At 51.0% G+C, this 15998-nt stretch overlaps 2 protein-coding genes across 4 annotated transcripts in view; both read right to left on the bottom strand.

The window, feature by feature from the left end:
• coq8b (coenzyme Q8B) overlaps positions 1-2888 on the bottom strand; it is a 59916-nt gene extending 57028 nt beyond the window's left edge. Inside the window, exon 1 of the mRNA XM_038785966.1 lies at positions 2759-2888. The gene's annotated coding sequence lies outside the window, so the exon portion shown is untranslated. The remainder of the gene's footprint in view (positions 1-2758) is intronic.
• Positions 2889-8443: 5555 nt separating this feature from the next.
• LOC119957800 (homeobox protein otx5-like) overlaps positions 8444-15998 on the bottom strand; it is a 31227-nt gene continuing 23672 nt past the window's right edge. For all 3 annotated transcript variants that reach the window (XM_038785905.1, XM_038785906.1, XM_038785907.1), the window contains one exon: positions 8444-10545. In XM_038785905.1, coding sequence (XP_038641833.1) covers positions 9922-10545 — 624 coding nt within the window. In that variant the 3' untranslated portion in view covers positions 8444-9921. The remainder of the gene's footprint in view (positions 10546-15998) is intronic.

Below are 15998 nucleotides of genomic sequence, written 5' to 3'. Positions count from 1 at the left end.
CTGCGGCAGTGCGGCACTCCCTCGGCGCTGCCAGGGTTAAGTCTCCGGAGACGGACTCGATCCTGCGACAGTACCTCGGCGTTCCGGAGAGAGGGACAATTTAACGGTGGGTCGGAGGCGGGTGGGGGTGATGTGTGTGTCTGTGGGGGGGGGGTTTGAGAACCGCGTCCTTTCACCTCCACCTCGCGGAAAAACAAAAAGTTTTCCGTTCGGGGGAGGGAGCTTGACCTAGATGTGGAAAATCTTGCTCATTTTGGACCAATCTGTCCTCTCAGTATTGCTCAGAATGAGGACAACTCCAAAATGGTTCCGGTGGTGGGGGGGGGGGAATTAATTAATCTTCGAGGCTGGTCAGCAATTTCTGTTTGATAAGAGCCGGTAAACTAGACACACAGATTGGAAGCTAATCCCTTTTATCTGTGTGACAGATGGGAAGAGGATATTGGAGGCCCTGTAAAGGTGAATTAAACCTCGGATAGGAGCCGGAATGGGGAAAGAGAGAGAGAGGGAGAGAGAGGGAGGGAGAGAGGGAGGGAGGGGAGAGAGGGAGGGAGAGGGAGGGAGGGAGAGAGAGGGAGGGGGACAGAGAAGGCGAAAGAGAAGGAGGGTCAGAGAGGGAGAGACAGGAGAGAGACAGAATGGGAGAGAGAGGGAGGGAGAGAAGGCGAGAAAGGGGGGGGGGGGAAGAGGGAGGAAGAGGGAGAGAGAGAGGGAGAGAGAGAGGGGCAGAGAGCACTGCTGCCTCACGGCGCCGAGGTCCCAGGTTCGAATCTCGGTTCTGGGTCACTGTACTTGTGGAGTTTGCACATTCTCCCCTTGTTTGCGTGGGATTCGCCCCCACAACCCAAAATGTGCAGGATAGGCGAAAAAAAAAGAGAGGGGGGGGAGAGGGAGAGACAGAGGGAGGGATGGAGACAGAGAGAGGCAGAGAGGGAGAAAGAGATGGAGTGGGAGGGAGAGAGAGAGAGAGAGGGAGACACAGAGAGTGAGAGAGAGAGACAGACAGAGAAAGAGTGAGACAGAGAGAGAGAGACAGAGAGAGAGAGGGAGGGAATATGGTAACAGAATATGAAGAAAAAACAGTGGTTTTCACTTAACGAAGCATCTAGGTTAACAAAAGACAAGATTACCAGCCGGCATTGGATCACAAACAACTGTAATTCAAATAATTGGGCCTTGGGGAAACAGAGAGGCTGCTTTGCATAAAAGGGTTTTGCGTCTAACCTGTTGAAAGCTGAGTTTAATTGCCCCTCGGATTTTCTCCGATTTACACCCCTGAAGCCCTCGTGGGGACTTGCACACCTACCTATCTGACCCCCGCTCCCCCCAAGCCCTATCGTTTTGTGTGCCTGAGCCTGAGTGAACTATTCAACTCGGGGGGGCTGTCACGGCCCAGCTCTCCTGTGGATCTTGACTCTGGCAAGGAGGAAAACTCGGACATTTCTCCAGCGCCTTGCAGAACCTCGGGATGCCCCGGAGTGCTTCAGACCCAATGAAGCACCGTTTGAAGTGTAGTGACCGCTGTGAGGTAGGAAACGCAGCAGCCCATTTGTGCACAGCAAGCTCCCACACACAGCAATGCGACTATGACCTGGTAATCCATTTTAGTGATGCTAATTGAGGGATGAATGCTGGCCAGGACTCCGAGGAAAGCAATTCTTGGAAATAGTAGGCGGGTGGGATCTGTTATTATCCGCCTGAGGGAGTGGGCCGTTGACGTTGAAAAAACAGCACCTCTAGACGGGGCAGCATTCCCTCAGCATGGTGCTGGAGTGTCCATTCAAATTCAACTCCTGAAGGCAGGCTCGAACTCACAACCTGCTGATTCAAAAACAGGAGTGTGACTGCCCCGACCTCCCCCATTGACTGCAGCAACAGGGTAGTGTTCATAGAATTTGCAGCGCAGAAGGAGGCCATTCGGCCCATCGAGTCTGCACCGGCCCTTGGAAAGAGCACCCCACCTAAGCCCACACCTCCACCCTATCCCCGTAACCCCACCTAACCTTTTTTTTGGACACTAAGGGGCAATTTTATCACGGCCAATCCACCCAACCTGCACGTCTTTGGACTGTGGGAGGAAACCGGAGCGCCCGGAGGAAACCCACGCAGACACGGGGAGGACGTGCAGACTCCGCACAGACAGTGACCCAAGCCGGGAATCGCACCCGGGACCCTGGCGCTGTGAGCCAACCGTGCTAACCACTGTGCCGCCCAAATTGGCGATTTGTTTCACAGGAGGTCATCAGTATAAAATAATGACTCGTAAATCAAATGGGGCATTCAGGAGAAGCTTGTTTAGCCTGAGTGTGCTGAGAATGTGGAACCCGCTGTTACCACCTGAGGTTTCTGAGGTGTACTGTCTCCTCGCCCAGGCGTGCCCCCACCCCCCCAAGGTTGGGAGGCGATGGTGAGTCACCATTGACAAAACAAAACCTGTCAGTGAAACGGCTCAAGGGGTGAAATAGCAGCCAACAGTGAGCCAAGTGTCTTCCTTTGAGCAGAGCTCATGTAGGAACAAGAGGAGGGCCATTCATCCCCTCAAAACCTGATCCACCAATCAATGAGATCGTGGCTGATTTTCGTCATAACTCCATCCCTTTAAAGCTATGTCGAGCAAAGATCTATTGATCTCAGGTTTTTATTGATTAATTGAGCCATCTTCTACTTTTTTTAATATAAGGGAACATTCACTCCCTCCACCACCGACGCACAGTGGCAGCCGTGTGTACCGTCTACAAGATGCACTGCAGGAACTCACCAAGGCTCCTCAGCCAGCAGCTTCCGACCCCACGGCCTCCACCGTCTAGAGGGACAAGGGGCAGCAGATACCTGGGAGCCGCACCACCTGGAGGTTCCCCTCCAAGTCACTCACCACCCCGACTGGGAAATATATTGGCCGTTCCTTCACTGTCGCTGGGTCCAAATAGGGAACTCCCTCCCTATCAGCACTGTAGGTGCACCTACACCACGTGGACTGCAGCGGTTCAAGAAGGCAGCTCACCCACCACCTTCTCAAGGGGGCAATTAGGCATGGGCATCAGATGTTGGGCCTACAGCCAGGGCCACAGGATCTTTAATATCGATTTCAGACTGCACCCCTGACAGTGCAGCAGTCCCTCGGTACTGCACTAATAGGGGCTTCAGCCTAGATGTTGTGTCCGAATTATTTGTCTGGCATGTTTTTTGTGTTGTTATTGTCCCTTTAAAAACCACGGGGCTTGTGATACTTTGAAACCTTGGGCATTAAGTGCTCTTTCGGATTACGGACTGTCCCACATTTGCTGAGTGCGGCAGCTGGTCACATGGCCTTACATCACGGGATTACTGTGCTTAATGTGTTTTGAATGTCATCGGGGACGGATTAAGAAGAGGGAGGAAATAGCTTTTAAAAAACAGAGCCTTCAATAATCATTGAGAGGTAGACGCACTCCGCCCGCACCCCCCCGCCCCCCCCCCCCCCCCTCATTTCGCCTCCCTGTTGCTTTCTCTGAGGAGTGCGTCAATTCGCCGCGACAAACTCCCCCAGCTCTTCCCAATCGCGTCAATCCCGTCCAGGTCTCCAGCGAGCATCGAGTGGTCATCGCACAAACATCGCCCTCTCCACATTACCGACTTGCATTTATACGGTTTATCCAACATTGCTGCTAAAAATCGACAATAAAACACATTGTGGTGTGTGTGGGATCTTGCTGTGCACAAACGGGCCGCTTGCATTTTCTATCTCACATTTACAGGGTGTGGGTGTCTCTGGTTGGGCCCAGCGTTTATTGCCCATCCCCAGTTGCCCCTTCAGAAGGTGGTGGTGTGCCGCTTTCATTGAATCGTATAACCATCGGGTCTCCGCAGTGCGGAAGGAGGCCATTCAGCCCATCGAGTCTGCACCGAGCCTCCGAAGGAGCACCCCAACCTCGGACCCACTCCCCGTAACCCCCACCTAACCTTTGGACACTAACGGGTGATTTAGCACGGCCAACCCATCTGACCTGCTCCTCTTTGGACTTCTGGAAGTGTTGCCGTCCCTTGTGGTCAGTCCACATTGTCCAAACGAGAGGCCTTTAGGGATGCCCCAGGCCTGACCCGAGCAGCCATTAAAGTGGCATTTACAGCGACAGGAATTCAGATTGATTGATTGAGCTCCTTGCTCCTCTCGATCCGCTCTGAGGCCGCCTCGGTGCAAGTCCTGAGTCACCAGCGAGGATCGCAGACATTGGGAGCCGGCAGGCTATTCGACTGGGTAGGCCATCACGCCAAGTCCCAATCCTGCCTTTGGCAGCGCCCACTAACGGATAGCAAACCGGGTGTGGGAATTCAATAATCCGTTCGTTCCCACCACTATCTCCACCCACCCCAGCACCACCACTCCAACAGCCCCCTTCCCCCAGGATGGGGGGGGGGGGGGGGGAGGTGAGGGTAGGAAGATACCCCAGATCCCATCACCCCCTCAAATAGCAGCACCGAAAAGAGATTGGCTGCTTCTTCATCTGAGCTTGGAAAAGAAAGACTTGCATTTGCGTGGCGCCTTTCACAGGACATCCCAGAGGGCTTTGCACCCAATTGAAGCCTCGCTGGGAGCGTTGTCGCCCTGGCAATCAATGAAACGCGGCGGCCAATCTGCGCACAGCAAGATCCCACAGCCAATCTGCGCACAGCATAGATCCCCACACGCAGAAAATGAAATGTGACGGTTTCAGGGATTTTGGGTGAGTGGGGGTGAATGTCAGCCCCTGGACCATTACGGGGAGCTCCCTTGCCCTTCTTCAAAATAATGACTTGGGATGTTTCATGTCCCCTGAGGGGGCCTGGCAGGATCTTAGGTTAAAGTCCGATCCTCTGAAACCAGCTTGTATAAAATAGCAATGTTGATGTAATAAAACATCCCAAGGTGGTAGAAAGCAAAGCCTAACAGCAAGGAGACATTAGGGCAGATGTTCAAAAGTTCGTTCCGAGGTAGGTTTTATCATTCTTCCTGGGGAGAACGAGACGGAGAGGTTTCGGGAAGGAATTCCAGAGATCAGGGCTCCGCTGGCCAATGGCGGAGCGATTCAAAGCGGGGTGCACAAGAGGACGGAATTGAGGGGGCTTGGAGGAGATTACAGGGACAGGGAGGGAGCGAGACCGTGGAGGGATTTGAAATGGAGAGGCGAATTTTAAAATTGCGGTGTTGCTCGACCAGGAGACACTGTTGGTCAGTGAGCACCGAGGCGATGGGGGAAGGGTCTTGGTATGCATCAGGGCGCGAGCGGCGCAGCTTTGGATGGGGGTAGGTTTGCCGAGGGTGGAGTTCTGTACACCCGCCAGACGGGACGTTACATTGGTCAAGTTAGAGGTAAAAAAGGCGGTTGTAAGGCTTCCAGCAGCTGATGGGTTGGGGCCAGGGGCAAAGTCACTGAGGTGGAATTAGCAGTTTTTGCGATGGTGCAGGCACCAGTGACAGTACGGCACTCCCCCAGCGCTACACAGGACGCACCACCCTGGATTCTGTGCGCTAGGGGTCCGGGTTCGATTCCAACCTCGGGTGACTGCCTGTGCGGAGTCTGCATGTTCTCCCCGTGTCTGTGTGGGTTTCCTCCGGGTGCTCCGGTTTCCTCCCCACAGTCCAAAGATGTGCAGGTTGGGTGGATTGGCCGTGATCAATGCACGGGGTTACGGGGATAGAATGAGAGAGTGGGTCCAGATAGTATACCCTTTCAGAGGGTCGATGGGACTTGAATGGCCTCCTCCAGGGCTTTAGCACAGGGCTACATAGCTGGCTTTGAAAGCAGACCAAGGCAGGCCAGCAGCACAGTTCAATTCCCGTACCAGCCTCCCCGAACAGGCGCCGGAATGTGGCGACTAGGGGCTTTTCACAGTAACTTCATTTGAAGCCTACTTGTGACAATAAGTTTGCAACAGTAGTGGACTCGCCAACACTAAACGCATTCAAATGATCATTGGATAAACATATGGACGATAAGAGAATAGTGTAGATGGGCTTTAGAGTGGTTTCAAAGGTCGGCACAACATCGAGGGCCGAAGGACCTGTACTGCGCTGTAATGTTCTATGTTCTGCACTGTGGGGATTATATGGATCTGTGGAATGGGAATTATACCTTCTGGCTGAGGGACAACGAGAGCTCCCCACCCAGCCACAGTCTCTGGTGTGAGGGTGTAGATACCATGGCATGAGTTCCTCACGCAAAGGAGGCAATATATTGTGAATTGAGTAAACTAGGTGCACCTGAAGTAGTGTGTACAGTCCTGGTCTCCTTGCTGTAAGGATATGTGCATTGGAGGCATTTCAGAGAACTTTCACTGGGTTGATTTCTGGGACGAAGGGCTTTGTCTTGTCCGTAAATGTTGGGCCTGTACTGGGAGTTGGGAAGAATGAGAGGTGGTCTTATTGAAACATATAGGATTCTGAGGGGGGGGGGGGGTTTGTCAGTGTGGATGCTGAGAGGATATTTCCCCTTATGGGGGAACCTAGAGCTGTGGGGCACAGTTTCGAAATGAGGACGTCTCCCATTTAAGATGGAGCTAAGGAGGAATTTTTTCACTCAGTTGGCTGTGACATTCTCCTGCCCAGAGAGCAGTGGGTGGGGGGGGGTCATTCGATATGTTCAAGGCTGGGACGGATAGATCGTTGATCGACAAGAGAGTAATAATAATTAATAATAATCTTTAGTGTCACAAGTAGGCTGACATTAACACTGCAATGGAGTTACTGTGAAAATCCCCCAGTCGCCACATTCCGGCGCCTGTTCGGGTACACAGAGGGAGAATTCAGAAAGTCCAATTCACCTAATAGCCCGTCTTTCGGGGTTTGTTGGAGGAAACCGGAGCATCCGGAGGAAACCCACGCAGACACGGGGAGAACGTGCAGACTCCGCACAGGCAGTGACCCAAGCCGAGAATCGAACCCGGGTCCCCCGGCGCTGTGAATCCACGGTGCTAACCACTGTGCTACCGTGCCGCCCACTGTCCGAGGGTTATGGGGAAGCCGGCCGGACGGTGGGGTCAGGGCCACAATCAGAGCAGTCGCCATTTCATGGAACGATGGAGCACAGCTGATGGGCTGAATGGCCAGCCCTGCTCCCATTTCCAGGAGCTGGGGAGGGAGGAGAATAAAGAGCTTCAAACAAACACCGATCTCAATGAAAGAAACTCAATGTATCACTCAGCAATTTTCTTTTATTTTCCAAGAACATTTCTCCAATCTTATCTTTATTATAATTAATCAAGAATGAAGGAAGTCATCACATAGATTCCGAGATCTGTACAGGAGTGCGTTACCGAGACTAAACAAATAAATACATATCGAAAAATATTTGTGCAATGCTTATTTTCTCTTTGTTACCACTAAACCAAAGTATCTCACTTCTAAAGGAGGGATTCTATTTTTTTTTTGCTTCAAAACTAAATGCAAATCATTAAAACCGACAAAAGATGATTTATGTTAATACCCGGCGTACAAGTATTTTTGAAACAGGATGAGATTTTCTATTAATTTATTTTAAATTATTGCTGCCCTATTTACTAGTATCTTACATTTTTATTTTACAAATGTATAGGTCGCCTCGTCAAGGTGACGGTGAGGTGGTCTGCAGGGGTCGGTGCAAAGCAGTGCCCCGGGGCAGGAGGCCCGATGCCAACCTGAGAAATTCCCTTGCCCGTCTTTCCGAGGAGAATTTCCCCCAGGCGCTGCCGGCAATTCCGTCCTCTGTACCCCAGCCCCCAAAATGTCAGGGTAGGATTAAAGATCACCTTGCCAGGTTTACAAGGTGTGATTAAAAAGAAGTGTTCTGCAAGCTATTATGGGGTATGGGGCGGGGGGGGGGGGGGGGGGGGGGGGCGGGGGGGGGGGGGGGCAGCCCTGTCAGACCCTCCCCACAAAGCAAAGAAGAAATGCTAGTTATAACGGGGCAATCAAGCCAACGTTATGACACTCAGAAATGGAATTGAAAATTCAGCAGGACAACAGTTGCATTCACAGAAATCACCAGAGTTCCTTTTGGCAAAGACCTTTGTACCGTTGGTTATTTGTCAATAAGGGGAGAATTTTGTAAAAGGAGTGGGTGGGAGCTTGATTCTCAGATGGCTTATTGACCTTCACAACATTGGTAAAACCTCCCTTCCTCTGACCCGCACACAGAACCCTTCCATTTAAAATTTATTTTAGGGGTGGCACGGTGGTCAGCACTGGGACTATGGCCGGGTTCGATCCCGGCCCCGGGTCACTGTCCACGTGGAGTTGGCACATTCTCCCCGTGTCTGCGTGGGTCTCGCCCCCAAAGATGTGCAGGGTAGGTGGATTGGCCATGCTAAATTGCCCCTTAATTGGGAAAAATAGAACTGGGTACTTTACACGTTTTTAAAAACCGTGTCAGAGTTCCACGGCAGCAAAACTAGACGGAGAAGGGCAGCAGACACACGGGAGCACCGCCCCCTGCAAGGTCCTCTCCAATCCCGACGGGGAACTAATTCCTTCACTATCGCTGGGTCAAAATCGTGCAAACTCCCTCCCTAAGGGTTCTGAGGAAGCACCGTCATCGGGCATGAAGGCGGCTCCTTACCACCTTCTCAATGGGCAACGGGCCATGGTCCATCTTGCCCGCACCACTTACACTTCCGGGATGAGTTTAGAATTTTTAAAAGGGGTGCATCAAACAGCATTCCTCCTGATTTCAATGTTTCCGTTACAAGAAGCCTCCCAGCCAGACCCTCATGTCTGCAATGAGTGAAGCCCCTACCATTGTAACTTTATTTGTTCTGTTGACGCGGAGGCAGCATTGTGCCCTGACTGGCTCCCACGGGTGTTGCCCAGTGCCCCACACCCGAGAGACCATCAGGATGAAGGTTCATGTGTCATTAATGATTCCGCCCCCTCCATGGGCTGCACTACCATTTGTCACCAAGCTAAAGGGTCTTTAGGCTGATCATTTTAAAACCCTGTTCGAGAAACAGCTCCCAATTTCTGTCTCTCTTCCCCGAATATAAAAATAAGTAAAGATCCCCCTGAGTGAGATTGTGTTTCGATTGAGCCGCTAAACCCAGTCACTCCGCTTTCTCAATCGTCTAAAAAAAAAAGCAAAGGGCACTTTTTGCGACTTAAGAATCTGTTGCGGCAACTTTATTTAACTTGCATCCCCAAAAAGAAATGAAATGAAAATCGCTTTATTGTCACGAGTAGGCTTCAAATGAAGTTACTGTGAAAAGCCCCTAGTCGCCACATTCCGGCGCCTGTTCAGGGAGGCTGGTACGGGAATCGAACCGTGCTGCTGGCCTGCCTTGGTCTGCTTTCAAAGCCAGCGATTTAGCCGAGTGAGCTAAAAGCAGAAAGCACTAGGGGAGAAAGAGAGAGGGATGGCGCCTAAACGCTCTGAAATTGGATCATTCATGGACCCCCCTAATGCAGAACCCCAGAAAACCCCAGAGTCCTCAATCACCTGGACACTGGCAGTGCTTCTGGAGTTGGGCATTGAGGGGTTGAAAGGGTATTCCAAACCGGTTTGTTTTCCGTTTTAATGTACCCGCTCAAACCCCTGACTCGTCAATCCCCTTTCCTCAAAGGGTTCACTCACAAGGGCCGGCTGAAAATGGGAATGGGAGTGTTTTCCAGAGAAAATGCTTCTTCCGTTATTGAGGTCTTTGCAAAAGTTCTTGCCAAGCGGGCTTGAGTTTCGAACCGGCTGTTTGGTGAATGGCGACCCCGAAGCAAGCCGTGAGTTTCATGTCGGAGTCCGCGTCATTTTCCCCTCTTCAGTCTCAAGTCCAAGATTGGCAGCTGACTGGACAGGAAGTCTTGGGACTCCTTATCAAACCAGTTCAAGTGTTTGGATTGTTCAAGTCCAGCTGCCTCTCCCCCTCTATTAACTTGTGTCCATTGGGTTTTGGTGCGACCTCTATTAGTCACAACCAGAACCTGTTCCTGCCCAGTCTGCTGACTTACAAGACTTGAAATTTCCAGGAGGTTTGGTCCTTGTAATCCAAGCAATCGCTCGCACTGAAATTCAGCTTCCACGATGTGCTCTGATCCTTGTAGTCCAGGCAGTCAACAGTGTTGAAGCCCAGGCCTGCAGAGCTGTAGCCCTGAGCTGACAGCGAGACTGGGGATTGGCCCAGGTGGCCGCCCATTGTTGGGGTCCCCAGCGGGCTGAGTGCGGCCCCGGGGGCGGACAGCTGGGGGTGCATGGGGGATAGGTAGGCGCCGCAGTCGAGGCCGCTGAAGTAGGAGGATGATCCCGTGTAGCTCTGGTTGTACCCTTGAGCCTGGCTGTAGGTCATGGGGTAGGCCGCCGACCTCTGCATGCAGGAGGCTGTGGACGAGCTCAGTGGATCCGGGATGGGAGAGATGGAGGCTGGGCTCCAGATGGAGACGGTGGCGTTGGAGATGGAGCTGGGAGTCCCGGCCGCCCCTGGAGGAGTTGGGCTGTAATGACCGTTACCGTTGGTCTCGGAGCTTGTGTCGCGAGTTGGAGAGGTCTTCTTCTTGGTTGGTCTTGCCTTGGCTTGCCCGCTACTCTGCTGCTGCTGCTGCCGACATTTAGCTCTGCGATTCTTAAACCAAACCTTTCAACAACAGGAAGACAAAGAGAATCAAGAATTAATATAATGAAGATGAAAAGCAGAGGAGGTCATCTTGGCCATCGAGCATATCCCACAACTCACGACTGATCTGCATTTTAAAGAACAATACAGCACAGGAACAGGCCCTTCGCCCCTCCAAGCCTGTACTGGTCATGATACCAACCCTCAGCACTTCCTTGTGCCGTATCCCTCTTTACCCATCCTATCCATGTGTTTGTCAAGATGCCTTTTGAACGCCGTTAATGTATCTACTTCCACAGCCTCCCCTGGCAACACGTTCCAGGCACTCACCACCCTCTGCGTAAAAAACCTGCCTCACACATCTCCTCTAAACTTTGCCCCACGGACCTTAAACCTATGCCCCCTGGTGACTGACCCCTCCACCCTGGGAAAGAGTGCCTGCCCATCCACTCTGTCCATGCTACATAATCTTGTAGACCTGAGCTCCTCCACATAGCTAACACCCTCCAGACCAGACAACATCCTGGTAAACCTCCTCTGCACCCTCTCCAAAGCCTCCACATCCTTCTGGTAGTGTGGCGACCAGAATTGTGCGCAATATTCAAAGTGTGGCCTTCCCAAGGTTCTATACAACTGCAGCATGACTGGCCAGTTTTTATACTCTGCCCCGCCCAATGAAGGCATTTGTTCTGTATACTTTCTTGACAACCTTGCTCCTTCCCCCACCAAAGGAAATGATTTCTCTCCAAACTCGTTATCATCTTAAACATCTCAAAGTTGACATAACTGCGTCAAGCATTTAGCCACTTGTCAGGTAAACGATGCTAATGATGTGGAAGTCTCTTTAGCTGACCGTAGATCATCCATCCAGAAACAGGCCGAAATTGAACCATTCCCGATTCCAATTGATTCTTAAATGATTCAAGTATTTCTGCCTCGACCACTCTAAGTGGGCCACCATCTCACCCAGCTGAGGCTCAATGGAGAACACTCTTCCCCCTGAGCCAGAAGGTCAAGTGTTCAAGTCCACGATGACCATGAAACCAGTGTCAGTTGTCGTAAAAACCCATCTGGTTCACTAATATCCCCTTCAGGGAAGGAAATCTGCCGCCCTTACCTGGCCTTGCCTACATGTGACTCCAGACCCACAGTAATGGTTGACTCTTAACTGCCCCTCTGAAATAGCCGAGCGAGACACTCAGTTCGAGGGCAATTAGGGATGGGCAACAAATGCTGGGCCTGGCCAGGGACACCCACACTCCATGAAAGAATTTTAAAAAGAAATTGATAAAGATATTATCCGTTGGGCGATACTTTAACTGGTTGGAGGGCATTTTCCCCCCACAGACTCCCAGAGTGAATATTTACAAAGGCACTTGTTACCTCTCTACACTTTTGCTGTCTTTACGAGAGTGATGTGCAGCTCTCCGCAAACCCTCTGACCCGCGCAGTGCCAAAATACAATGGTTGCATCCTCTAATCCAGGGAGTGGCAGATACAGAAGCTATTAAATCCTTTTGGTCAAATACTTTGAGCCACAGGGCGACACAGAATTGAGGGACGATAGCGGAAGAGCGTGGCTGGATTTCAGAGGGCAGAGAAAGAACAGCAGGTAGCGTGGTGCAATGGGCCGAGTGGTCTACTGCTTTGCTGTAAAATTTCCTTTTTTTAAAATAATCTTTATTTTTGTCGCAAGTAGGCTTACATTAACACCGCAATGAAGTTACTGTGAAAAGCCCCTAGTCGCCACATTCCGGTGCCTGTTCGGGTACACAGAGGGAGAATTCAGAATGTCCAATTCACCCTAACAAGCACGTCTTTCGGGACTTGTGGGAGGAAACCGGAGCGCCCGGAGGAAACCCACACAGACACGGGGAGAACGTGCAGACTCCGCACAGACAGTGACCCAAGCCGGGAATCGAACCTGGGACCGTGGCGCAGTCAAGCAACAGTGCTAACCACTGTGCCAACCCTGCCAGGATTGGCCAGGAATCTCCAGGAATTGAAGATCAACCTCCACGTCACAGCTCTGTGCGATCCTGGAGACAAATCATCGGGGCAATAAACATAGTTCTGTTTTTAATATTCTTTGAACATTTCTGTTTGCCAGACTGGAGGGGTGCGGGCGGGGGAGTGTAGTATCCCATACGGGGTGGGAATGGTTACCTTCCCCGTGGTCCTCGCGGATGACGAGCTCCCCCCCGGTGAGAATTGGGGGAACTCCATTAGCCATTGTCTGAAAGGTCAGCCAGTAAGGAACTGACCAGTAGAGGGAGCTACTGGGACATGCACGTACCCGTTATTGTGAACAAATCTACATTCTTTATTTTACTGGGTGTGGACTACCTATGGCCTTATTAAAGAGAGGAAGACTGTTTTATTGGCAGTCTTTCAGCTGGGTAATGAGTCTTTTTTGGTTTCCAATTGGAGGAGGAAGGCTAGGCATTGCAAGAATGGACGTATTGACCAACTAATGCCTGGAAGGTGGGGGGGGGGGGGCACAAATTGTGTATGTTGGCAGCCATAATGATTGGATTTGCCAAAACAGGTGATCGGTAAATGCTGCAAGTTCACTTTGATGCTGGCTGTACATAGGGCAGCACGGTAGCACTGTGGTTAGCACAGCGCCAGGGTCCCAGGTTTGATTCCCGGCTTGGGTCACTGTCTGTGCGGAGTCTGCACGTTCTCCCCGTGTCTGCGTGGGTTTCCTCCGGGTGCTCCGGTTTCCTGCCACAGTCCAAAGATGTGTGGGTTAGGTGGCTTGGCCGCGCTAAATTGTCCCTTAGTGTCCAAAAAGGCTGGGTGGGGTTACTGGGTTACGGGGATGGGGTGGAGGTGTGGGCTTGGGTCGGGTGCTCTTTCTAAGGGCCGGTGCAGACTCGATGGGTCGAATGGCCTCCTTCAGCACTGTAAATTCTGTGATGATTCAATGACCTGATGACACTGTCCCGGAACTGTCCCAATGAAACACCAACCATGAATTGCAATTTAATAAAACCCACAACATCCCCAAGGTCCTTCCCCGCACCGTAATCGGACAAAAACCGCCATGGTTAGAGTTTTTGGGAAAAGCAATGGAAAACCTGCTCAGAAATTTTAAAGAGCGTCTTAAAGGAGGGGAGAGAGCAGGGCGGACAGGTGTTAAGGAGGGAATTCCAGAGCTTGGTGCCCAGGTGGCTGAAGACACGGCCGCCAATGGCGGGGTGAGGGAAACCAGAGCTGTACAAGAGATCTGCAGGAGCGCAGAGATCTCAGAGCGTTACAGGAATAGACTGATTCCCCTTAGCCCCATTATCATAAGAAATAGCATTATCTGGGCAGCACGGCAGTGCAGTGGGTTAGCACTGCTGCCTCACGGCGCTGAGGTCCCAGGATCGATCCCGGCTCTGGGTCACTGTCCGTGTGGAGTTTGCACATTCTCCCCGTGTCTGTGTGGGTCTCACCCCCACAACCCGAAGATGTGCAGGTTAGGTGGATTGGCCATGCTAAATTGCCCCTTAATTGGAAAAAAATGAATTGGGTACTATAAATTTATTTAAAAAAAGAAATAGCATTATCTCTACACATGATTCAAAACATTCTTCCCTCCAACGGTAATTTGCAAACAATGATTAAACAGGCTGCACTCCCTTAACATCAATAATTGAAACCTGCTAACTGACTGAGTAGGAGCCTGTCAGGACAAGCTGTCACATGAGAATTCGTCACAATCTGGAGGGCAATGTATCACTGCTTATTTCAGGAGAAAGAAACATGACAGGTTAATCGACTGAAAGAGCTCAGTTAGTGATATTCATCCTGTGTAATGTGCCGGATCGGAGCAGAAGGTATTCCTTTGGCTTCTCTTAAGTCTGAAGGGTTGTTGAGTTCAAATCCCACTCCTGGATCTCCAATCCTGGATCCGGGCGATTGGTAGGGGCGGAGAGGATCAGCTCGATCAATTGTTATTCCAAAGCCCTGAAGCGTGCGATTGGAGGGATGAACGATAGGAGTTTCTCCCAAGTTTCACTCCGCTGAGCAGCACGTCAATCTCGCTGCCCTTTGTCGGATCTTGCTGCTCAGAAAGGATGGCGACCCTGCTCGTCTAACACGCTAACATCTCCTTCGCTCCTAAATAATTAATTATATGTGGAGCTTTTAGAGAGAGATTGATTTGGGGAAATATGAATTTCAATGTCTTCAGAAATCCTGGGGAGCCAAACCTGAGTTTTCATTTAGGTAGCGCCTTTCCCAACTGCTTGACGTCCCGAAGTGCTTTGCAGCCAATGAGGTACTTTTCCACAAGTGTTTTTTTTTTAATAAATTTAGATTACCCAATTATTTTTTCCAATTAAGGGGCAATTTAGCGTGGCCAATCCACCTACTCTGCACATTTTTGGGTTGTGGGGCCGAAACCCACGCAGACACGGGGAGAATGTGCAAAACTCCATACGGACAGTGACCCAGAGCCGGGATCGAACCTGGGACCTCAGCGCCCTGAGGCGGTTGTGCTAACCACTAGGCCACCGTGCTGCCCCCTTTTCCACAAGTGTAGTTGTTGTTGTTTGACTGGAAACGTTTAGGGGCTGTTTAGCACAGGGCTAAATCACTGGGTTTGCAAGCAGACCAAGGCAGGCCAGCAGCGCGGGTTCAATTCCCGTACCAGCCTGCCCGAACAGGCGCCGGAATGTGGCGACTAGGGGCTTTTCACAGTAACTTCATTTGAAGCCAACTTGTGACAATAAGCGATTTTCATTTCTCATAGCAGCCAATCTGTGTCCAGAAAGATTCGACAAGAAAGCAAGGTCCCCGTGACTGCGTGGGTTTCCTCCGGGTACTCCGGTTTCCTCCCACAGTCCAAAGATGTGCAGGTTGGGTGGATTGGCCATGTAAAATTGTCCAAAATTCTATGATTAACCTAGGACAAAAGTTCGGCGCAACATCGTGGGCCGAAGGGCCTGTTCTGTGCTGTATTTCTCTATAATGATTAATCTGCTTTTTAACAATGTTCGTTGAAGTATAATCGTTGGCCTCAGGGTTGAGAAAGGTTCCCCTGCACTTCTTCGAAATAGTGTTATTTATAATAATGCATTGCAATTTATTTTGAGTTTTGAAATAAAACAATTAAAATGTATGCAAAATAATTTTTCAAATAAATTTAGAATACCCAATTAATTTTTTTCCAATTAAGGGGCAATTTAGCGTGGCCAATCCACCTACCCTGCGCATCTTTGGGTTGTGGGGGCGAAACCCATGCAGACACGGGGAGAATGTGCAAACTCCACACGGACAGCCAGGATTCGAACCTGGGACCTCGGTGCCGTGAGGCAACAGGGCTAACCCGCTGCGCCACCGTGCTGCCTTAGGCAAGAGAATTCTCAATCTTCTACCTCGCACTGCCACACCTGGTCGAACAGCCCTCCCCCACCCTCCGAGATTTTCCGACCAAATAGAAAAGTGTTTGTTGCGACGTTTTTTTTTTTTTTTAAGCACAG

This window comes from Scyliorhinus canicula, chromosome 27, assembly GCF_902713615.1.
Source record: "Scyliorhinus canicula chromosome 27, sScyCan1.1, whole genome shotgun sequence".
NCBI lineage: Eukaryota > Metazoa > Chordata > Chondrichthyes > Carcharhiniformes > Scyliorhinidae > Scyliorhinus > Scyliorhinus canicula.
The sequence above is the reverse complement of the archived record's forward strand: the minus strand, read 5'-3'. Positions and strand labels throughout refer to the sequence as shown.